Source organism: Alligator sinensis, unplaced genomic scaffold (assembly GCF_000455745.1).
Source record: "Alligator sinensis unplaced genomic scaffold, ASM45574v1 scaffold323_2, whole genome shotgun sequence".
Lineage (NCBI taxonomy): Eukaryota > Metazoa > Chordata > Crocodylia > Alligatoridae > Alligator > Alligator sinensis.
The window spans coordinates 324,031-349,288 of record NW_005842392.1 but is presented as its reverse complement, the minus strand read 5'-3'; the positions used below and the strand labels follow the sequence as shown (position 1 = coordinate 349,288).

Here is a 25,258-nt window from a genome sequence, read left to right as displayed (position 1 = left end):
GAACTGGCCAATAATGGGACTCGAATTAGCATACAAATGGCGGGAACTCTTTGCAACAAGCATTTCTGTGCTGCAACAAAGAAATGCACCCTGCAAAGAAAGCTTCAAATTGGCAGGAAATTCTCCCTTGCACTGGGGTTCTCTTTTGCAGCAGAAAACTCCACCGTGCAAAGAAGCTGTAATTTAGCGGGGACAATTTAGCAGTGCCGAAGCACACAAAACAAAAATCACACCCTTTGGGTTGTGACAGGGAGCAGGCGTGTGTACCCAGATCTGTGTGGCTGGGCTGCACTGCACTCTGGACAGGCAGTGGAAGGTGCTGGGAGCCGGGGCTATGCCCTCCCGCCGCTCGCCCAGCCTGGGTGGGGAGGTGTGGGACAGTGCCACCGCACTGCCTCAAACAAGCGGTGCAAAGCAGCGGAAACCACTCCAGCCTCCCCACACCTTCCAGGCAAGCCGTGGCTTCTCCCTCCCCCGCCACAACTGCGTGAGCAGTGGCAGGGCATGGGGGTGAGCGTGAGCACCTGGGGTGCGGCAGGGCCGGCGGCAGAAGCTGTGGGGAACTTTAGGGTGACTGCAGCCCTCCAAAGCCCCTGCTCCGCTGCGCTTTGTGGGGCAGGCAGAGCCAGGGCTGCACTCCAGGTGCCAAGGCCCTGCTGCTGGACTGCGCTCTGCGGGGCAGGCGGAGCCAGGGCTGTGCTCCAGGCTGTGGCTGGGGCTAGCTTCCCAGAGAGCAGCCTGGCCCAGCTTGCCCTACGCAGATCTGGGGGCACACACCAGCTGCAATGCCCTCCCAGACTGGTGGCAAGAGCCCACCCCACCTGGGCAGTTTGTCCCAGACCCAGCCCCAATCCCTCCCTTGCTGTGGGGGCATTGATCTGCATGCCCCCCCATGCCCCTTCCCTCCCCCCTTTGCCCACCACAACAGACTTACCAACTGGAGTTAGCTGTGTCCAGCGCTGCAGACGACTGCTGCCTATATAGATTCTGGCCAAATCTCTGAATTGATGCCGAATCTCTCTGAATCAATTTGGACGCTTCCTATTCAATTCGGACCTTTTAATGGATCTCCCCATTTGATTCAGATTTGCAGATTTGGCTGCCAAATCGGGCTGAATCTCCTCCAAATCAAATCGGTTACTGAAGCTTTGCACAGCCCTAATAAACTGCTAGATTTCCAAGCAGAGCCTTCCTCCCCTCCCGCTCTGTTGGTGCATATACATTGAAAACTTCTAATTTTGCTCCCCTGACTGATATTATCTGTAGTCTACCACTATGATATCTTCTACGTGCTGTGCTTTCACCTCTGGGTTCTTGAATAGTATTGCTGCTCCAGCTGCTTTGCTCTCATTTGTCCCTGACCAAGATGGTCTGCATCTCCAGCTCTTCTCCAGATATTTATAATCCCACTCCCCTGGTATGCTCCATTCTTGTAAGCCGATTGTGTCTGCCTTTGTTCTTTTAACATTGGTTTGACCTGTTTCCATCTTTTCCTTGTTAAGATACTCCTGACATTATTTAAAGCTATGATATGTGCAGTTGTGCTTGTGTTAACCGAGTGCATCTGTCCTTTTAAGGATCATCTGTAGCGCTGCTCTTGGTGGCCGATTCTGCTCCCTCCTCCTCCCCGCTTCACCTGCCTGTTGCACTTGCAAGCTGCCTGATCCCTTTTGTAGCTAAGAAGGCTTCTGTTTTCCCACTTCCCCACTGCTTCCTGCCCTATGTCCTCCCCTGCAGGCTGGAGCCATGAAGAGTTAATGACAGGAAGATGCTCTCTAGCTCTGACTTCGACTCACCTCCCTCTTTATCAGGTTTCTTTTTCCTGACTTTCTCTCCAGGGAGGTGCCCCAGGGCTAACACCCCCTGTGCTGCCACTGTGTCCCAAGTGTCCCTCTGCTGCATGTGCCCTGGGTGGTATATGATGAGTTGTTTGTGCAGTCTGACCCATTTTTCCCTGCTGCTGCTGATCATCCTGGTGTCCTGGGCACACCTGCGCTCCTGGTTTGGGACTCTTAGTGACAACGGTCCAGGGGGCAAGCCTGGGCTGCACCCAGTGTCCTTGGCCTGCAGTGTGCAGTGGGCTGGCACCTAGCCAGGGCCCTTTTCTGGGAAGAGCTGGCACTTCTCGTGGCCATTTCTCATGGTGGGATCTGGGGGTGTGGAGCTGGTGAGGAAGCCACTGGCGGGTGCAGCAGCTGAGGAGGTGGGTGGGACGGGGTGCTGAACACCTGAGGGCCCCTCCTCCAGGGAGGTGTCACCACCAGAGGGGTCAGGGTGGGACGGGGGTTTGGGCAGGCTACCCCTGCTGATGAAAACTGCAGGGTTGTGGCCTGGGTCCTGGAGTACCAAAATGTTGGTCAGCTGCCACACAAAGGGCATGGTCTCGTGGGCACGACCAAAATGATGATTGTGGTCAATCATGGGCAGCCACTGTGCCCAAAAGGCCTTGATCATTACGTGGCACTGCTGTGCCATCCAGGAGTACCCTTGCTCCTGCCTGCCATCCGACAGGGTCTCATAAATATGGGTGTTTGAGTGCCTGCCCTGTGTGAACTGCCTCTGAATCTCTGCACCCTCCCGAGGGCCACAAGGTCACCAATCTCCCCATCTCCTCCTGGCTCAAGTTGGGGTCCTGGATGTCAGGCTCAGGCATGCGCACCTGGGTGGGGCTGGTTCTCAACAGGGAGGGCATGGTGGTGCATCCTGCGCGGGTTCTCTGGGCCCATGTGTCTGTCCCTGTGTGCCTGGCCCCGGACAGTGCTCAGGAGCGCTCAGCAGAGGGGAATGGCCAGAGACTAGGAGCCGCATGGCAGAGGCAACTGTGCCACAGCAAGTGCTAGCCCTGCGGCCAGAGACAGCCAGGCCACAGCCCTAAGGAGACCTCAGGGCTGGGCAGGAGGTGCAGCAGGCTGCAGCCCTTTGCAACATTCACCTATGGCCAAGCAGCAGCTCTAGCTAGAGGACAGAACTGGCAGAGGCAGCTTGGGTCCTGTCCTGGGGGGCCCACAGGGCCTGCAGTGCTCCAAGGTCCTGGCGTGTGTGCACAGAATGGCCACAGGCTTTTATAGCCTGCAGCTAGGGGCTGCCACAGAGCATCCCAGTCCTGGGCCAGGAGACGCACCCAGCCAGGAGCCCTGGGGTTGGACTCAGGGCAGCATCCTAGTGGCTAGGCAGACCCAGCACTGAAGTTAGTGCTGGGTCATGTCTACACGTGTGTTACTGTGTTTTAACTAATCATGCCTAAATTTTATTCCTGCATTTTCAGGTACCAAATTTAGTCACAATTAGCCATTTTCACTGTGCAGTAAGGGTACTCATGTGTAGATACACACCTGTACTGTGCAGTAAATTAGGCTAAGGTGCAGTAAAGCATCTTGTGTAGACGCGCCCACTATCGTCTTTTCTCTCCACTTTTCCACCTTTATCCACTCTCCTTCTGTCTTTAGTCCTTCATTTTCACTCTTCATATCTCTTTCCACCTCTTGATTATCAGTCACCACTGCCATTGTTTTGGGCTTTGGGTTTTCCTCCTCCACTCCTACCACTCTGACACTTATTCAGTCTTTCTCTGCCCTTAAAGCATTGTTCAGACTTTCTGCTGATCACTCAGTCTTAGCCAAAAGGCCGAGATGCTGATGGGAACCTACCACAAGGATAGGTTAGTGCAGAATAAGACATCAGCACACTGATGAGAACCTGACATAAAGCTAGGTTAGTACAGCCTATCTGAATAAGATAAATTCTCATTATGCTCAGTCCCCCTCAGTGCTGACTTGTTTTGCACTCATAGCGAACCACCACATCAAATACATTTTGACTTCCTCTTCACTCCCACAGCTGAGCTGTCCCTTTCTTTCCCATGTCCAATGATTCTGATTTCTTCACCAGTCTTAAAGTCTGGCAAACATCACTAAACATCAATGTAGATGAGAGTCTCTCTCGGTCTGTCACATGTGACCAGTGTGACCTCATCCTCCATGGGGTGGATCTGGATCAGGCAGCTGTGCACCTCATCTGCGTATGCATTTTTGGAGGATCCCAGGTCTCATGAGCAAGAACAAGAAGTTCCAGTCACAGATGTGGGGGAGGGGGGTAATTAGCACCTGGATCTTTTTTGGCAGGTATCTGGAGTACACACACATACTGAGTTGTGCTGGGCTTTGGGGGTCACCACAGCTTGAAGGTGCTGTTGACTCTGCTGGCTCCCCAGCCCAGTGAACTATATGATAAATCATGAGCTTTTTGGCTGTGGGCTAATATCATGCCCAGGTTGTACTATGTATAAATAGGTACAAAAATGCTCCCCAAAAGTGAATTTATGGACTCTCTGTGCTGAAATGTATAGCAGTTTGCAACAAGTTAAAAATGATCAATTTTGGATGAACTAAGTCTGTAGGTACCTACAGTGATTTGCATATATGGGCGTGTTTAGTTTAAAGTCAGTGCTTTCAATCCCTTATATTTCAAATTAACAAGGTTTCCTATATAAAGGGTCTCCTGCTCCACCCTCTGATTGTCCTCTGCAGCTTCTGCCCCCCCTTCCCCCACCCCCACTACTTCTCCCCTGTCCTGTCCTGTCACATGCAACTCAGGGCCCAAGCAGCGTATGAAAGTAAGGCAGGCGAGGGGAGATGGGGCAGAGGCAGAGACTGCAGGGAGCAGGGGGGAAGGGGAGAGTAAGAGGGAGAGACAAAGACTATGGGAAACTGGGGGTGGGGACGTGTTGGTGGCAGGGGGAATGGCAGGAAGTTTGCAGGGGGAAGAAGTGGGGGGAGCAGAGAGCAAGGGGGCCATCTGACCCTTCCCAACCACATGACACCCCCACCCACTGTTTTCCCTGCTGTAGCAAGTGGGAAGGGGATGAACTCAAGAAAACCCTCTGATAATTAGATTCTTTACCTGGAAAATTGTAGCAAATGTATACATTTTCTGTATATAGAATCTAATTATTGTGGAGTCATCTTAAATTCAGGGTCATCTTAGATTAGAGTAACTACGGTAGCTGACTCAGATTTGGATCTGATTTAACTGACACCATACAATGAAATATTCATTCTTCACTGACAGTACCAGAGTGACATTGTTGCTTTCCTCACACCTTCATGTACTGTTATTACAAATATCATCTCTGGGATTCTGTACTTGTCCTTCAAACACACATTTCTCTATTTTAGGCTCTCAAGTATCTGGATTACATATTTACGGGGGTCTTTACTTTTGAAATGGTGATAAAGGTAAGAATCTCTCCATGTGTAATTGTTCAATATTTCAGATTTACTGTGATACATTTCCAGGAATTTGGAGCAAAGGATGTGAGCAGAAGAGAAATGCAATTGATGCTCATAATAAAGAATAAGAAGCAGTGTCTATCTCAAAAATAGACAGTACACGGGCATATGCCATACTAGCAACTGGCTTTAATTGTTATATTGTTCTCCAGTATATCAGTTACGGTTATGAAGAAAATCTCAAAAATGTAAATGAAGGGCAACATAGAAATGTGTGCGTAGATCCAGAACTGTCTGGACTGGTAGTTCTGACAAATATAACTTGTCCCCTTCGTGTCAGAGAGCGGCTGATTCAGAGTTCCTTTTATGACAGCTGGAATGTCAGCATCGTTAACTATTCCTTCTCTCACAGAAGAACAGAGGGAGGGAGTCATCTGTCTGCACCATGTTTTGAGTAATGTCTTGTTTTTATGTCACTAACAATTTAAAGAAATCATTGTGAATGGGGAACCAAATTCAAAAAGCCTTTAGGTACCAAATAGCATGCACAGTTGTACCTTGAATCTCTGAACAGTCTCCTGTGACTGACTGAATCATTTTACTCATTCACATGGGTTGGAGATTATTTTGTGAACTGAGCATGAAAGTACATCACAGTCTTTTTCCCCCTAATTTTAACTTTCACGAGCAATATCTTTTTATTTCTTACCTGGCATTTCTACATTAACCTGACTTCATTTAATTAAGGGCAGGACTGTGCCGCGTAGACACTGCTGACATAACCCATATAGTGGGGCACCTCTCTGCTTCTGCAGGAGCTCCAGAAGACATTATGTTCCAGAATGAATGTCTTAGGACATCTAAACTTAATTCCTAGTAATAAAGCTAATGAATAGTAGCCTAAAGAATGCAGCCTCAAAAAAACCCCCAGACATGTATTTGCCTGCCTGTTGGACGTAAGGAGGATTTAAAAGTGTATAAGGTGAGCATCTCTTGGCTGGCCAGATTTGAAATCTTTGGCTGGCCAGATTTGAAATCTTTGGGAGTCTATAGAAGAGCAGATACAAGCTTTTGTGAGCATCTTCAGGCCCAATTCCATATATTTCTTAGCAGAAGTATGAGTAAAAAGAAAAGAAGCCTCTTTCACAGAAATCAGCCAGGCTATTATCTAGTACTCTGTTTTTCAGCAGACACTACTAAGTGGGTATTTTATCTTCATTAGATGTTGCATTTGGTTGTTGGGCCTTGCAGGTCTCAGTTTTTTTTCAAATACTTGTTCATTTTTCTTCATCTTATCCTCTTTTGCTGTTTGTTAATTCCCATTAATCCTACTGGGCTGGTGTTGAATAAAAGCATCACAGTTCTTTTACATGTTGACTGAAGTTCTCATAAGTATGTGCAAGCTAGTCTGAAGATCCCCTTTTAGGTGTTAATATTCTTGTCTAGAATGATTCTAATTAAAGTCTATTGGCTTAAGCTTTGGGTTTGGTAGAGCTCTCTCTCTGCCTATTATAGCAAAGTAGTTTGTCTCCTGCAGAGCTGCCTCTATGGCTATGTTTTCATTTAATTTTATTCTGTGTATTTGGTAATGCACAAGAACATCACAATATAGTATACAGGTATTAAACGATGTGCAAGTAAACAGCACAGGCAAATGTTTATTTATGAGAAACTTAAGGGAACAAAAGTGCTCCATTCTCAGTGTAATCTCATTATTCATTGTACCCAACATGAACTAGTTTCCTCCCCTCCCCACCAGTAAGAAAAAGCGAGGACTTTGAATGTGAAGGGGTGTTTTAAGTTATGATTAAAAATTATGCAGTGCAGTGACAAAGCTGTGTGTAGGAAGCTTACCTACTATCTGCCCACACTGCTTATGCCTTTAGACAACATCATTCACTTCTGAAGTACTAACTTCTCTCTCTGAATTACAGAAACAAACCTCCCTTTCCTGCACTAATAAGAAGAAAGACATTGCTATAGTGTAACATTGAAAGGGGGAGGTTGGAAGGATCTAAATCATGTGATCCAGGACATAGATTCGTATCATTGTATGTACTGTATATTGCTGCTAAACATCTCCAATGGAATCAGCTCTCACAATTTTATATTTGGTGTTTTGATCTGTTCCCTCCAAAGATGATTGACTTGGGTCTGCTGCTTCACCCTGGCTCCTATTTCCGTGACCTATGGAACATCTTGGACTTTATTGTGGTCAGTGGGGCCTTGGTGGCATTTGCCTTCTCGTAAGTACATTTTCTTTAAAACCCAGGTTTCTCAGAAAAGAAAGAAGAGGGTAGCCACTGAACTAGAGTCATATAAAGCTCAGGATTTGTGGTTCATAAATGGTTCCTGGTTTCTGCTGACTCAGTTTTTTATTTTAAGTTTCGTGGGTGACCAAACTAAAACTTTAAAATGAAACTTCCAATTTCTTACTATTTTATCCCTTTAAAATTGGGGAGAAGAATGTTCATAAACTAGCCTAACTTTTCAGTATTATAGACTCCATGGAACACTTGACCCTGATTGATTTTGTTTCCACTTTCTTCTCAGCCAAAATTTGGCCATGGTTTGAGATCTAATAACAAACCTTTCCCATGTTCTAAGGCCTCCTCATAAAAGTTCTTGCCATTTTTTCAGTCATGCTTTAAAGTTAATCTTATTGAGGAAAAATAATCAAAGGAGACTGAGCCACTTAAGAAAGTATACGTTTTTTCACAAAATAATTGCATATATTTTAAATGTTCATATGGAAACTTCAGATTTCATTGCATACACCTGTTTTATTATATACACCATGGCTTTACCCTAAAGATCAGCTAATGTTTTATCAAACCTTAAAAACAATATTTTTAGAATCACACTGCTACTTTGCTTCATGCATTTTCTGTATTTCTCTCTCATACTTTGTGATTAAAGATGTCTGCATGACAACAATATCTTGGTTTCTGCCGAGTTCCTCTTCTCTTGCTGCTTGTTCACTATCTCCAACCATTATCCTCTATTTATGATATCAAAATAATTTCCCAAACCACCTACTGTACTCTTGCAGAGAATTTTGATCTCAGGTAGGGAATGAGCTATAGACATGTATCAATTATTAAAGTCAAGAATCCTTTTTTTATTCAACTATCCCCATTAGGAGAGATTATAGGAAGAAAAATACAAACACTCACAATACAATCTGATTGCAGGAGGAGTCCAAGAGAAAAGGTTTCCCCCTTTTTAATATTGTGAAATTGTATTATGAGGGTTTTCAAGAAATGACCTAGATACAGGTTATTTGATTGACAAACCCAATTTAATATTAAATTAGCCTTGAAAAAATACCATGAGCATTAATCAATTTGTTTCCAAGATCCTTGCATCCAATCATGATGATTAGCAATAATTAAGAAACTTATTCAAGTATTTTACTTGCCTATCAAAATGTGCGTTCCTTCTTATCAACTGGGTAAATGGAATTGTGCAAAAGGGACTTGTATGGTGCAGAAGTGTCATTGTTTTTAAACAAACGGCCAGATTCACTGATAAGTTGGTGACATAAAACAAACATAAACTTAGCATAACCAACCAATCAGGGAAGCATCCTGGTTGCTTTTCATCCCTGGAGCTATATAAAGTTGCCAGAGCCTTTTTATGAACCTGGTTCAGAATATTTCCCAGTTTTTTCCTTCTTCTGTAGTGTCAGAATTCCTTCCATGTTGTGTGCAGGCCTGTGTTTTAGATCTTCTATTGTAGTTCAGCAGCTGCTGCTAGAAGAAAAAAAAGTCCAAGGTGATTTATTTTCAGCCATGGAGTCAAGTAACATAGGAGTACAGAGTTTATATCAGGGGCAGGCAATTATTTGGGCCTGTGGGCCACATAGGCAGTGTATCATAGAATCCCCCACCCTTGGAATAGCCTGCAGCCTGTGTGCCCTGTGGCTTCTCCCCACCACCACCACCACCATGCAGCCCCAGCCCTGACTCCAGCCCACCTTACTCCTGCTCTGGACTCACCCCAGCTGGAGTGGCCCAGCCAGAACCTGCATGTACAGCCCCGACCCTGGCCTGTGGTGCACCTGCTCCAGATGGCCCAGCCATGCTGAGCAGCAGCAGCAGGGGCCAGGCAGAAGCTGCTGTTCAGCATGGGGGAAAAGCAGCCCCTCCCCCTCTTGCTGCAGCAACCCCATGCCTGGGCTGCCCTGCGGCTCCTCTCTGACACCATCACCACCACCTCCAGGTCACCCAGCGGGGCAGTGGTGGCAGTGCAGAGAAGCCACAGTTCAGCCTGGGTACGGGCTCCAGGTGGCTGCAGCAAGAAGGTCCCAGCAGGGGAGGGGAAGCGGCCACTTTTCCCCCATGCTGAGCAGCAGCTTCTGCCCGGCTGCTGCTGCTACTGCTCAGCGTGGGCAGGTGAATCTGGAGTATGTGCAAAGTGGCTGGGGTTGGGGCTGTGCACACAGGTTTCATCTGGTCTGGAGTTGATCCACTCCACTGAGCTGAGTCTAGAGCATGTGCAGAGTGGGCCAGGGGTGGGGCTGTGCATGCAGGTCCCCACCAGCACCACAGGGTTGAGGCCAGCAATGGCAGCAGCCAGAAGGAGCTGCCACCACTACCTGGGCTGCCTAGTAAGGCAGTCCAGCTGTGGAGCCACCCCCACTCCACTGCATGACTAAGAGACAGCAGGATGTGCCACAGGCCAGACAGCACCTCTGCTAGGTGAGACCAAGAAACCCACTGTGAACTGGACAAAATCGCTCTGTGGGCCAGATCCAGCCCGCAGGTCTTATTTTGCTCACTCCTCATTTACGTCATAGTATTTTGTTTTCAAATCAGTTGAGAAGGGGCAGCCTTTTCTCCCAGGAAGAGAAAACTGGAGATGGGGCATCAGAAAGTTGTAAATCAGATAAGCAAATTCTTTAATCCTCAAGATTTGGATTCAGCAACTTGACTGCAACAGTTCTTTCTATTTCAGCATATGACCAAACTGGATAATTTGCTGCTACTAAATAAAAGTGACAATGTCAAATATTCTGCAGAATAGAGAATTGGGACCTGGGATTTCTATCTTTTCTTTCCAACTTGGCTGTAAAGGAGCTTTTTGATCTTTGGAACATGTCATTTAGATGCAGTAATTTCAGAAATGGGCTCTGATTTTGATTGTCCAATGTTTTGCAAACCCATCCTTTAGATACCTGAAACTTGGCTTGTAGAGAGGCTGAGCATTCATAACTCCAGGTGAGGTCATAGGGGATGCTCAACACCTCTAATGTTCAGGCGTTGGGTATGCAAAATTGGGTGTAAAATGTAGAGGCCAGTGTTGAAAGTCTCACTATCTTTAAAATTGTTCATTATAGTAACACTTACCAGCATTGAGTACAGTGAGCTTCAGTTAATTATGGTTTGCAGTGTATTTTGATATCTGTAGAAGAAAGGTGATACTGAAGAGATAAATGTTTTTCAGTTTTAAATGTCATCTTTTCAGGAAATATTGCACAAGCACATGATCCATTCCAAATTCCTGATCTCATTCTCCAGTAAGAAATTCTATTTATTGGAGTGTCTGGGACAAGGGGAAACCAGGGAGATTATCCAATTAGAATAATTTTGTGTTCTTTGAACAAGTGTTAAGGGTTAAAACACTTTCTCTATAAAACTCTGATTCTCTTAAGATGTTATAGAACTGTCACAGATTTATGAACTCTTTTACCTTGCTGAGTAAATAATTTCTGATAAAAGCTTAATGGTTTCTGCTCATTTTAAAAGTCCATTGCTTTTCTGTTGGTTGCATTGGCTATCGATTTCTAAAGGTATATCAGTTGCTACAACTTACTTATGTGTCCCATAGCTGTACTTCATGGCAGTTTGTCTTGCCTTGCATCAGTGCTAAATATTCTATGAGTAAATGTGGAAAAGATGTTCATGGAAAGGTTCAGATCAAGGATACAGGACTCTTGAGCATGAATTTTTTGAGAGAAAGTAATGGCAGATGGGTAAAATGGCTTGAATGAAATATGGACCCACCTAAACTTTTAGAGCTGAATTGAATCAAACTTTTTTGAAACCTGGAAAAGTTTAAAACATTCTTTAAGATACAGGTTTGTCTATAGCCTCTATATCTGTATATTCTGACAAGGACTGGAGGGAGTGAAATCCCATGAGGGAGAGAACTCATGGCATTTCTGAAGTAATGAATACAGGAAGTACCACCAATCTGATGAGGCAGCCTGTTCGGCAGAGGTTTTTCTAGCCCAATTTTGCGAATGTAAAAGACAATACAGATGAAGTGTAAATAATCATTCCAGGTCCTTGGATGTTTATCAAAGGACACAGACTCAAGCAAAACTTTAAAAGTTCAGTATCATTAGAAATGAACTTGATTTGGTAAATGAGCAGGGTGATCTTTCTTTGCTTTGTTGGGTATTTCATTACTAAATATTCAAGCTGAGTCACCAAACTAGGATATTATTGGTTTTTATTTTGCATTTACTGATTGTCACGTACAACAAAATAATTTGACTACCTTTTGCCAAACTCCATTTAATTTGCAAATAAATTCTCTTGGCCTCATTTGAACATTGCTGATCTATATTAACTTTCTTACCTGATGAACATGTCATGGGGACCTGTCAAACTGGCTCATTCAGAAAACTTGATTACTGGAGCATTGAAATCAACTCATCTGTTTTAAGAATACAGTTGTAAATCTTTGTTTAAGCTTCAGTGTACTAGCTTCAGTGTCCCTGCCCCTCATTATCATCCCCTCCCTACCACAGTCTGCCAACTTCTGCTTGCAGTTTCCAGAATGTATCCGTACTTTTCTAAAGTGAGGCCTCCATGAGATGCTAGTAGGAGATCAGTAATAATGATAAAACTATACTTCTTCCACATAATATCTTTCCAATTGGAAGTACCCTTCTGTCTCATGAGATAAACATGACATGAACACAGAGTTGTAATTTTAATCCACAGAGAAATGGAAGTTGAGGACTTTAAAAACTTCCTTGTACATTTATCATCGAAAGCTATTATCCAGAGGCATAAAATCTACTTATTTATTCTAACCAGGGTGAATGGAAAAGAACTATAAAGCTATTGTATTTGTACATCAATCACAACAACAAAAATTCTGGCCCAGATGCGCAGAATTTTGCACTGATGATTTAAACTGAATGGATTTACTCTACTTTGCTTAACAATGTCATTTATTTCTTCCCAAAGTAACAGCAAGATAAAAGCATATTGGTGCTATCTGTTTGTTAATGCAAGCTTAATACAACATCAGAGAGTGTGTGTGTGTGGGAATATGTCACATATCAAATCTATTGCTTCTGTTCTTGTTTATTTTTATGAGCGTTGAGTTGTAGGGGTGGGACTGGTTATTTAAAAGCCTATATCTCTTTGTGCACTGGGTATACTGTACCTACCTATGTTTCTTTTTGTCATTGACTTTGTGCTCTTTCTTTGTCTTCCTGTTGCTGGAATCTCTCTCTAGGAGTTTCATGGGGTAATGCATTATTGCCATCTCTTGCTGCACTGTTATGCCTGTGAAATGTGTGTAAATATGCAGCAGAGTATACACACTTGTCACTTGTGGAAATGAACCATGTCACATGCATTGCACTGACTCCTTTGTTCCTCACACATTATTAACTGATGTTCCCCTCCTCTTCACTTCTCTCACTCATCTCTGTTTACCTGAGGTACAAGAAACAAAGCAGAGTAGAAAGCCAGCTCATGGCTATTTTGTTGGGCAAGAGTCACAGGTTGCAAAAGCTCAGTCAATAGAGCCTGGCTTATCTGAGGTTCAGGGTTCATGTCCCTGGTCCAGTGGTGAGTGCTGCAGTGCTTGCATGTATGTGTTGGGAAAGGGGGGACAGCCCTACTAGAGACCCTGGAAGTTTCCCTTGCTGCCAAGGGTGCTACTTTTTAAGGCTAGATAAACCCCTGTCTAGGATGGTTTAGATAGGGGTGATTGTGCCTTGAGTAGGGATTTGGACTAGACGATCTCTTGAGGTCCCTTCTGGCATTACTTTTCTGTGGGCATGTCTACACATGCAATTAATGCAGCTGAATAAAGTCCAGCACTGCTTGCACTGGAGTTTATTGCTTCCTGACACCACATTTGTATATGCGCCTGGGACCACAGCACGCTGAGCCAGGAAAGACCAGACTCAGCTGGCAGGGGCCCCCAGGGGTCAGCCAGCCCCATCAGCCCTCGTGCCCCAGCCAGCCCCATCAGCATCTACCTATGCTGCACAAGGCACAATAAAAACTTGTTTCTGGCAGTACTGTTCTACAGTGGAGTTAATGAATTTATTGTGTCCTAATAGCACCACATGTGTAGATAGTGACATTTTACTGTGGAGCTAATTTATCAACTCCGCAGTAAAAGTCTTGTGTAGTTATCTATAAGTACATAGATATGTATCTAGCTAGAGTGTGAAACAGATTGTTAGAAGAAGGTTTCGTGTGATATCCAATATTTATTAAAACTAACACACAATAAGGCACAGGAGGAGCCAGGATTATTCTGATGTGTGTGTGTGGGGGTGCCTGTGTGTATTCCATTAGTGCTGAAGGAGGTTTCACGCCTATATTTCTATATTCTTGAGGATCTAACTCAGCACAGATCCTGACTTCATGCAGCAGACCGTGCAGTAAGCTGAGAATTGAGTGACATTGGCTTCTGGGAACTCTGCACAGGGAGTTACAAAAGATAGAGTTTGCACAAGTGGCCTTAACCCTCCTGTCAGCAATGCTCCGTTGTGGACAGTACAAAGTAGTTGCCCTTTCAGGACCAGGGAGAGCTCTTATTAGCAGAAAATTCTGCTGTCTCTTCACATTTTAAAAGAAGAGAGCAGGAACTCTTATTCGTTTCCCCAGAAGAGGAAAGCAAAGAGATGAAATAAAGGGGATAGGAGGTCTGTGATAGAATTCAAGAAGTGGTGGGCTGTTTTCTTTCTTCTCAAAGAGAAGTTGAATTGGTTAGGCATTGCAAGCTGGTAGCATCGCTCACAGACCGAGCTGGGAGACTGCATTTACTCTTAAGCAGGAGGGTTAACTTTCTGCCTTGGAAATTTCAAGTGATTGCAAGAGAAGGTGGCTCCACCCTTCTGTGACTATTTGGTGATTTCTCTCGAAGAGACCGGTGTATGTGAAATCAGAGCTGCTGGCAGGAGCAAGAGAAACAAGAAGTTTCCACTTGAAAGAACTATCAATTTTTTAAAAGATTATTTATTTATTAAAGGAAGTCTCTTTTATTATTTGTTAATTATTTAAAGGCAGGAATATCAAACTAGTTCAGGATAACTAACAACCTGGTCTGATGCAATCTGAATTGTCTTGATGTAATCACACAGGCCTGTCTCCTGGTTTTTATTCTCTCATGGTTTTTAAATTATTCTGTTTCAATCTTCTGTTTTCTATCTTGCTGTATGTTCATTAAGCTTCACAGTTCAATAAAGATCAGTTCTTCTATGTCTTTTCCCCCATCCCCACATTTTCCTTGGGCAGGAAGCTTTTGTCAGAGTTCGGACTTCCATAGTCAAATGCAGCTCAATGTGTAGCCCTTCATTGAAACATTATGATATTTGGCTATTTCAGCTTCTTCTCCAGAATTGTATTAAGGCCGTTGGCAAATCAAATTTGGAGAACCCTTCATTTAAAAACTTGCTTGGCTCTTGAACTTCCTGATTCTTACTTGCAGGAGCTGTCACAATATTGTTTTTATAGCCCAAGCTGTCGCTTGCACTAGTCCAGCGTATACCATTCTGGTCCCTTTGAAATTCTACGTTTCCTTCAGAAAGAGTCACATTTTCTTAACTAGAAATCAGAATAGTTAAGACATAGGAGCAAAAGTCCCACTGAATTTCGTTATAGTTAATGCTCTTAATTTACTTATGTGCTTTGGGAAAGCCCATCCATGATGATTTCCATTGGAAGCCTCCTTGTAAGCAAAAGGAATTTTATAGGGCTAGAACTTCCTCTCCATCAGTCTCAACCCCTTCACTAGGGTCTCTGGACATTTCTTGACACAGAGAAATTTGAACTATTTACTACATAAAGAAGGCAGGCAGGCTGTTACAGAGAGTCATTACACGTTTTCATTAATGCCTATTAACCTTCTACCCTTTTGCTGTGAAGGCAGTCATTTAATTTGGGGTTATACATTGCTTACAGATGAAGCTCATTGGATCTCTGGTTTGCAGTAATCTCTCTCTACTGAGGACTGTGATCAGGGTCCCCCTCTTCAAGAGATGTAGCTTCCCTGTCATAGATCAGCCATGTGTCAACCTTCCCCTATGTATGCCCCTGCAAGAAATTTGCAGTGAATAGATTTGCTGGATTTACTGCAGCTCAAGAGAAAACATCCCTAGTGGCCCATGTTTTGTTATTATCCCAGGATATCAAGATCTGTAGAAACCAATCCATCTGCTCTATGTGCTTTATTGTGTGAGTGGACTGCCAACATCTAGTACATATGTCTGCAATCTAATTGAGAACACTAGAGTTTTATTTTAAAACAATTAAAATTGTATAGACCACACCCACTAGCACTTAAAATCTCTCTGTTTTCACAAGAAACATGTATCTCATTGTGTTTGCAGTTCCAACATCCTTTAAAAAAATAGGTGATGAAAATAGTTATCTTGCTTTTGAATGCACTTTTACATCCAAGTGCCCTGTTTCAAATATAAAACGGGGCATGCTGTTAAGTGCCTGCAAGTATCTATTGTTTCTGCCTGAGGAATACAACTCAATAACTGGATCTCAGTACTTTCCATCCTCTGGCAGAGAGATGGCCATTATATGCTGATGGTGCATGGTCATTGCTTACTTGGATCTTTTGCTGTAAAACGCATATGCAGATCCAAACATGCAATTTATTAACTTTAGGCCTAATTCTCATTTAAACTAAGACCACTTCCCTGAGAGTATAAAATGCCTTTCTAAAGTCCAGTCCTTTATACTAAAGAGGAGCAAGAGCCTACAGCTGCCTTGTTTTCCTGCAACTTGGTTCCTACCCTCCAGCTCCTGTACAGAACATTGCAGAACTCAACTAAGAATAGTTTGACTGAAGCCTGCTAATACTGATATGCCTCACAACATCTCTCCTTCCTTGAGAAATCAGTGCAGTATTGTCAATGTAACCACAGAAGTCCTTCTCTTGTAATTAGTTCCCTGGATCCTCCTCCTTCTCTTTCTTAAAGATGGGCACTATATTTGCCCTTTTCCAGTCATACGGGACCTCTCCCAATCACTACTCATTTTCAAAGATAATGGCCAGTGGCTCTGCATTCACATCAGCCAACTCCCTTGGGTGCATCATATCCATCTCCTTGGACACATTCAGCTTTTCTAAATAGTCCCTAACCTGTTCTTTTGCCACTGTTGGCTGCTCATCTCCTGCCCAAACTGTGCTGCCTGGTGCAGTAGTCTGGGAGCTGACCTTGCCTGTGAAGACTGAGGTGGAAAAAGCATGGAGTACTTCAGCCTTTTCCACATCATCTGCCACTAGGGACACTTATACATGTGCTCCAGAAAGGGGTGGGGGGCAGGGTGCTAAAGCACCTGAAGTATCATGTGTATCAGTGTCCCCTGCACTGAAAAATGATGGTGGGGGCGTTTTTACCTAAAGCTTATTGAATGAGCTTTAGCTAAAGCATCCCTGCTGCCATTTTTCAGCATGGGGAAGCTGATACACATGACTCTGGAGGCTGCTGGAGGGCAGTAATTACCACTCTCCAACAGACTTGATTAATCTAGTCTGCTCCAACATGCTGTAATTACAGCACATCAGAGCAGCCTCTCTGCACGTGTATAGGTGCCCTAGGTTGCCTCCCCATTTAGTAAGGGACCTGCACTTTCCCTGATCTTCCTCTTGTTGCTGACATATTTGTACTTGTTACCCTCATGTCTTTTGCTAGCTGCAGCTCCAGGTGCGCTTTGAAATTCCTGATTTCATCCCTGCATGCCTAAGGAATACTCTTATACTCCTCCCTAGTCATTTGTCCAAGTTTCCACTTCTTGTAAGCTTCCTCTTTATGTTTTAGTTCTCTGAAGAGCTCCCTGCTAAGCCAAGCTGATCTTCTGCCATACACAATGCTAAAACTTCATTACTGACCTCTTTAAAAATCACTCTTAACTGAGAGCAGAAACTCTCTTGTCTTTCTACTGTCTTGTAGGTGTCTATGTGAATGTTTCTAGACTTTTCTGTGTGAGGCAGTTGGATGTCCTGTTAGTTTTCCCCTCTCCTTCACTTTGGCACTGTCCATGCAAACCTCGAAACATGGGCAAATAAGTAGTATGACTTTTCTTATCAACACAGACTGAGATTTATTTCATGGCTGGAGACCTATGTAATAAATCCAAGCTCTTGTCTACATAGATTGTATAGTCAGTAGTCAAGCTGGTATGCTTTGCAACAGACAGTATCTGTGCTGCCAAGGGAAACTATGCTAGCAACACCAAGCTCAAGCACAGCTGTTACTAGATTTTTTGCCAGCTGCATAATAGAGACAGGACCTATTAGTCATAAAACGTCTCCTAATCGGGAGGCAGGGATAGCTCCATCAGAGCCCTTCTAATTCATCAAAGAGCAGTTATTAACATATTAACTCTCCTGACTAATGCAGTCCCATGGAAAAGTCTGGGCTGCCCTTGTATAGTTCTCACTTAAGTTAAAAAATGAAAATAATATTTTAGTGATTTATTTTAAAAACACATATTTTGGTTAGTCCTACACCTGGAGCACTTGGCAAAAGATTGGGCTACAAGGAGCCTTGCCAGAGTCTTGTCTCCCATCTCCATGCCAGAAAGGCTAAACAATTATATATATTTGGAGTTAAGCTCATGAAATTCTTTAAGAGCAACTTAATTGCACAAAGGCATCCCCCTCAAGCCTTCAGCCCCTGAGAAAGCATGAGGCTTGGTAATGCCTTTGTCAACTTGTAGATGTGGCCACCTATGTAAAGATTAATGCTGGAGCTGGGCAGTTGTTCCCAGTCATAGATCAGATTTCCTGCTTGTCTCATTCTAATCTTTTTACTCTGTTTTTGTGCAAGTTTGATTCCATTGACTTTTGTGGAGTTACTTCTGGTTTACAACGTTATGAATTAGAACAGTGTCAGCCATCAATTAGCTCTGATTAAAGAGGTTCTAAAGAAGTGCTGAAAGACTTGGATGTCCTCATCCTCTTTGTCTCTGCAGTCTCTTCCTCTACTGCTTCGTCCCTCGTTATCCTGTCCCATAAAACAGACCATAAGCTGATTTATGAAGGTGATAGTGAAACAGGCAAGAGCCTCTCAGTTTACATTAGGAATATTCCTTTATCTCATTAGCTTATTCTTGCATTGAAAATGAACAGAAGTGACTGACCACTGAATAGAGGGAAAATATTGGCAATGAGATATAGTTAATGTTCCCCTCGTGGACGCTGGTTCAAATACAGCCTCATCAATCCTGGCTAAAACAATCCTCTGAGATAACATGACCACTGCTTAATTGACAGCATAAAGTAACTTGTTGGTGTCTTGATACTTTCTAAGTGGACAGTTGTCCAAAGTACAAAAAAAAGCTGTCACTACATTCACTAAGTTAAGAGGCTTGAGTAAGCTATAGCGTATGAACCGTCCTCTTCTTTCTAGATATTGTTTCTCCAGAATCATAGTGTGTGCATGGGTGGGGCGGGGGTTACATTTCTAACTCTCTGAGCATAATCATGTTTTTCTTGGTATGTTTTCCCAATAATGAAGCTAAGCATTGCTTGGCAAATTGGTGAATGGGAGAGGAGACCATTCAGTGAAGGGTTCCAAAGCACTGCTCATCTGCACCTTTTGTTATTACAGTGCAAGTGTGTATTTAAACCAGTCCTAAGACCTAAGCCCATAGTCTAGAGGTCAGCTTTACTATCATTTTCCATCTCATTTTCTCACAGTACTAAGTAAAATTGAATTTCATTATGTTCTACAAACTGGTTGGCAGAGAGCCTAGCTGCATCTTTTCAGAAAAAAAGAAAACAAAACTTTAAACCTCTTTTCTTTATTTCGAGGGAAGGTTGAGGTAGAAATGGAATCCTTCACTTCCAACCTCCCTAATTGTAATAAAATGAACAGCCATGTTTGCATAAATGATTAATCATTTGCACACGCTTTTAACAAAACAGAAGTGACCTCTGACATCTGCATGCATGGACTGGAGAGTTACACTAGTATTGTTTCAGGCATGTAATATGTCTGCATATTACATGGCTCAGCATGGTATTGGCAGCATGTCTTCCAAAAGAAACCTGAGAACAATAGTGTAATGGTAAAGAGTGCAGAAATGGAAAGCTTATTCTGCGCCAAGAGTGTGTGCTGTCCATCTGCCCATCAAAGGATTCAGTTTCTTGTGTTCACTGTCTGTTTCACTAAGGAAAACCTTCCCTCCAAACCACTTTGAAAACCATACAGACAAATTGCACTGAGAGGTATCAGCAAAATGTCTGTCTTTGTCAGAAGAGTAGGTGATACACATAATCCTGGCTAAGAAAAACTTTTGGTGTAGATTCACAAGACAGGCGGACAGATGCATCTCTTCCCCTTCTCCCGCCAGTGGTTGCAGCTTCACTTGTGTGATAGCTACTTTCTCTGTCATTACCAGACATGCAGATCTATTCTCATGCTGGTTATGAGCATTACTTTGGTGGGAAGGAAGAGAGTGAATACCTGGGAAGTGATGCAGGGATGGAGAGCACAAGCAGATAAACTTTCTAAGGGCTAAATTCTGCCCTCGGCTTCCTTTCTGTACATTGCTTTACACTTCCCAAGTGGTTGGTTACTGCAACTCCCAACCACCACTGCTGTGTGCAGAGAAAATGGAGACGATAGCTCCAAACCTGAAAGATCTGAGTACCTGTAGGCCTTTTCATAAGTTTCGTGAGAACCAAGGTCCTTCCTTTTTCACTGTTGTATTTCCCCCCCACTTGCAGAGGAACCAAAGGCAAGGATATCAACACCATCAAGTCACTGCGAGTTCTGCGGGTGCTAAGACCCTTGAAGACCATCAAGCGTCTGCCAAAGTTAAAGGTTGGAGAATAATTGGAAATAGTTCCTCTTTGCTGTGGGTCTTGAAGGCAGAGCTGTGAGCAAAATGGCCTAAATAAACTTAAACTGGATGAATTATGGTTTTTTAATTGTATTTTGTGAATGATTGCTTATCCATTAAGTATTTTAGTGTTTTATAACACCCCCCCGCCCCCCCAAAATGCAATCTATAAATTCAACACAGTTTTTGATTTTGAAATTTTTCAGTGCGCCAGAGTGAATTTTGGTATGCTCAACTTTGCCTGGCTGGTAGAAAACAAACACCACGGTTTTGCCAAGCTCTGTCTGCAGAAATTGTTGACTGAACTTTGAGGAATTTTAGTCTGTTCAGAATTTGGTGGTCATAGGTTCACCTCAGGCATCCTGAGTCACAAAGTGAAATGAATTGAATTGAATGAATTGAATAGCTTGTGCTTAGTTATTTAGATTATTTCAGGAATGAAGTTAGTGTTGTTTAGCAGTAGCCTGCTGCTGAAATTGTGAGGTGGGAGAAGTTACAGAATTAAAGTGATCTGCATTGTTAGGAATCTGTGCAGGAAATATTTTCCCTGCAGAGTGATCAGTAACACTTTACGGCTCTTTCATTTGAGATGGGGGGGAAAAAAAAAAAAAGAGAATACTTTTGCTTTTGTGAAGCCATCAGTCATATTCTTGTTTTTACAAACTGCAAAATAGACAAAAGGGTTAGTTTTGATCTAGATCCTTTTTTATTCACATCACCATGCTTCATATTCAAACAGATCATTTGGGTTTCAGCTAATTTAATTTTCATGAGTGCTAAATTTGCCTCCAAATGTAAGTAAGAATACAATTAAACTGTGGAAAAGACCATGTTGAGTTGATTGGAAACATAAATGTGCAGCTCTATGGTCCTTGAAATCAGCAGCATTAGTTTTTATCTACTGCAGAAGGCAAAAGAATGTTTGCTTTTTATTAAACAAATTATTTATTTTCAAACCTATATTTGTGAGAGAAACTCCAATACTCAGAACAGTCCGCAAATATTTATGTGAATAACAAATTGAATTCACATTGCGTGTCTTTACATCCCTTTTGCATTCATTCTTTGAAGATAAGCTTGGTTTATGGGATTATTAGAAAATGTTTTCAGAGAGCAATTCTCACTGTCTGCACTGTCATTTTGTGTTACTCTTTTCCATTCAGAGAACCAGAAACAATGCTACATCACCTACTTTTCCAATCAAGGCAAATACAACCAATATATTGTATCACAAAAGAAAAACTGTGCAAGAACAATCTTTAAACTTGCATTAATGAATTGATGGCTTATCAAAAACCAAATATATTTGCAAAGTGTTTGCAGGCAATTCACAAGTTATTTTTGCTGACTACAGTATTCGAAGTTAGTTAACACACTGGTTGACTATTTGGTAAAAGTAATATATTCAAAGCATTCTGGTATTTTATCACTAAATATATTTTCTTACCATTCAAACAGTTTGAATAATAATCATTGAACCATTTATTTTATAAGTTTTTCCCCCTATCAGTGGTTGACTATATTAAACACAAATGTATTTTTCTTTTAATCAACCAGCTATGAAAATATTTTGTTTAGGACTAATACTACTTACCTAGATTACCCAGCTGGCAATTTTAGTCACCATTTTAATTAGTAATACTACAGAATGCAGTCCCACATTTTTAACTCTTACAAGTAAAGAGAAAGCTATTAGTAATAGCTGTTAGTTGCTGCTACTAGTAGTAAGAATTTGCAAGATCTGTTGTCTGAGTTAAAGGAGTCTTTCCAGGACAAACCCAGTCTAAATCCGGTACATGCTCAAAATGAAATGTTTTTCTATAGGTGCTAGATGTTGAGCTCTCTCTCTTCTAACCTCTCCCCTATTCCCATAACTCCACAGGCGGTCTTTGACTGTGTAGTAAATTCCTTGAAGAATGTCCTCAATATCCTGATTGTTTACATGCTCTTCATGTTCATCTTTGCTGTCATTGCTGTGCAACTCTTCAAAGGCAGATTCTTCTACTGCACGGATGAATCAAAGGAGCTAGAGAAGGACTGCAGGTACTTGAAGAATGGCAGGGGCTGCCTGTGCCAGAAGCAGGCAGTGTTTGGCCTCCAAGAGAAAATTCTGCATCCCTTGAGGAGTTCCCTGGGCAGTGATCACTCCTGTGTGATTGTGTACTGCTTCCAATTCATTCTGCTGTGGTTCTAATAAATAAGGGTGTTGTTTCAACAGACTTCACACCAGACATGAATTTTATCCCTAGTAAAATTCCCTCAAGAGTTTAACTGTACATTGAGGGCACGTCTACACATTGCCCCACGGCAATGTAGCAATGCGTTACGTTACCATATGGCATGCTACATCGCCGTAGCAATCACCTGGGCCTACACGCTAGGTTTCTGTAGCGGCGTGCTCCCCGGATATAGTGCACCCAAATGGCGACGTAGCGGGGAAATCTAAGTGTGCGCTGCCTGCACAGCACAGTAATCACCCATGCTGCACCGTGTTTTAGTACTTCTAAAAGGAAGTACTAGAGCACGGCATCATAGCAACGTCACCAAATTTAGTGGGACTAAGTTTGTGCTTAATGATCAGCATAAGCATAACTGTTGGAAAAGACTGGCTACTAGCTTCCTGCCTGATTATGTTCTTGATAACTTTTTTTTTTAAAACCTTATAATGAATAAGTGAAAAATGAATAAGTAAGAAGTTTCAAATATACTTAAAATACTTCAAGTAATTTTAAGCATGATATTACTCCATTGTTAACTATAGCATGATAGAAGCCCATCATAACATGGCCTCTCTTCCAGTCTGATTTGTTCTTTTCCATTCAAAGGTCTTTTTGTGTTGTTCTTCTATACCTCAAACCAGCAGGCATCTTCCTTGCTTGCTGCTGCTTTTGTCACCCAAACCATTGAGAGTGGCCACAGTACGATCAGCAACAGTGCATGAAACACTGCTACCTGGGGCTGCTGTTTATAGTTTCTGTCCACTAGCTGGCTGGCTAACTTCACCGTAGCAGAGCAAATCTATATGCAGTGTCTGGGGATTTTATTTTTATTTTCTCATTGCCAGTACAACTGATTTAATTTTAAGCAGAAATATAGAACTCCCCAGCAGCTTATAATAATTTTATGCTATGTCAGAATATTACAGACCCCAAAATAAATAGTATCTTCTTAATTGCAAGCTTACCTCAACACTTATCTCCATGTAATGAACAGCCTGCAAGACAGTGCTTTCCCTTGCTGTTCCAAAGGTCACAGGGTCATTTGCCTTGTACAGGTGTTAAAATGATATTTCTTTTAAATTAGAAACTCAGGGACCATACTTTTGTTCTGTGTTTGTACAGTGCCTGGCGCAGTGGGATTCTGGGCTATGATTGGAGCTCTGAAGTGCTGTTGTAATACCAGTAGTAGAAATGATCATAATTAAATTTCTTTTGAGCCTTGGCTCTTTCACGTGTTTCAAACCTCTTTTCTTCTTAGGGGTCAGTACCTGGATTATGAAAAGAGTGAGGTGGAGGCAAAGCCCAGGCAGTGGAAAAAATATGAGTTCCACTACGACAACGTGCTTTGGGCTCTGTTAACACTATTCACTGTCTCCACGGGAGAAGGGTGGCCAACGTGAGTATGAGGAGTTTATTGGGTTAAGTGACTTTATTGAGAAAAATGCTAACTCTACATAATTCTCAGAGACAGAGAAATAATAACCAACCATTCAATTCGATGGCCAAATCTCCGAATCCGAATCTAATCAGAGGACCCTTTAATCTTTCCAAATCAAACTGGAACCCTCTGAATGAATTTGGAGATATTCAGAAACATTCAGAGATTTGGACATAGACACAGCTTTAAATGTTTTTTCTACATACCTCTAGGCGGCTCGTGAGTGCTGTGATGCTGGGGCACATGGAGTGTCCCACAGGAGCGCGGGGGAGTCCCCAGTGTGCTTAGCAGCAGACCTCGAAGTGGACCAAAAGCACTTCTGGTCCACTTCCAGGTCCTCTGGGGAGCACCCCGGGGCCCCCTGTGCCTCCCCAGCTCAGTGACTGGTGCCTCCTGGGTCTGGGGGGCACCTGGGGTCCCCCTGTGGCTGATCGCCGAGCTGGGTGCTCCATGCGCCCCAGCACCGCAGCATTCACAAGCCGAGCTGCTACCTCAACATATGTAGAAAAAACTTTTAAAGCTGCGTCTGTCTTGAATCGCCGATTCTCCAAATCAGCATCAAATCGTCAGATTTGGATTCGGCCGAATTGAATCAGGGACAGTGATCCGAATCAACAAATCAAACTACTGTCCCTGATTCAGACCAAATCCAAATTGAATAGGGCCCGCTTCACACATCCCTAGTGTGTATTTTTTCTGCATAGTCCTGTGAAGTTGCGCAGTGGTATTTCACAGGCACTTTTCAGTATATAATCAGTCATTTCTGGTCTTCAGACTTGCACTGCTTTTTTTTGCTATGGTATAGATTACACGATATATACAAACTAATGGGTTTGAAAGTAGGGAGAGGGAGCAATGTGACCCATAACAAAAGTATTCTAGATTTTTTTGATCAAAATTGCATTTCCTATGAAGTCTGTGACTTTATTTTGGTATGCTTTGTCCCAGGAAGTATTAGTTTAAAAAATGCAACATAGAAGTCTTTCCACATGGCACACAATCCCTTTCATTCATCCCTCATAAAATAACAAATGAACACTTTCAGTGCCTTGGCCAGCTGTGTTAGTCCATATTCTTGGGGCAGTGTGCTCAAGGGACTGCTCACTCATTAATCACAGCCTTTCCACCACTCATACCTATTGACACAAGAGTGAAGAAGAAGAAAACAAGAGTGCCAGAGACTCCAAAGTATCCCCAACTCCTGTAATTTCTCAAGATTGATCACAAGATAGAAATGAGTTGAGCCTATACATGTAGGGAAGAATCTCTACAATGAAGCCTCTGAGGCAAGGCCACCCTATA

The 25,258-nt window shown here is 43.0% G+C and overlaps 1 protein-coding gene across 1 annotated transcript in view; it reads left to right on the top strand.

The window, feature by feature from the left end:
- The window catches only part of CACNA1B (calcium voltage-gated channel subunit alpha1 B), a gene marked incomplete at its 5' end in the record, with an annotated part of 468,581 nt that overhangs the window by 371,064 nt on the left and 72,259 nt on the right, over positions 1–25,258 (top strand). The window contains 6 exons of the mRNA XM_025211184.1: positions 5,175–5,234; positions 7,368–7,474; positions 12,708–12,719; positions 20,184–20,280; positions 22,182–22,342; positions 23,777–23,914. Of these exons, the coding sequence (XP_025066969.1) occupies positions 5,175–5,234; positions 7,368–7,474; positions 12,708–12,719; positions 20,184–20,280; positions 22,182–22,342; positions 23,777–23,914 (575 nt within the window). The remainder of the gene's footprint in view (positions 1–5,174; positions 5,235–7,367; positions 7,475–12,707; positions 12,720–20,183; positions 20,281–22,181; positions 22,343–23,776; positions 23,915–25,258) is intronic.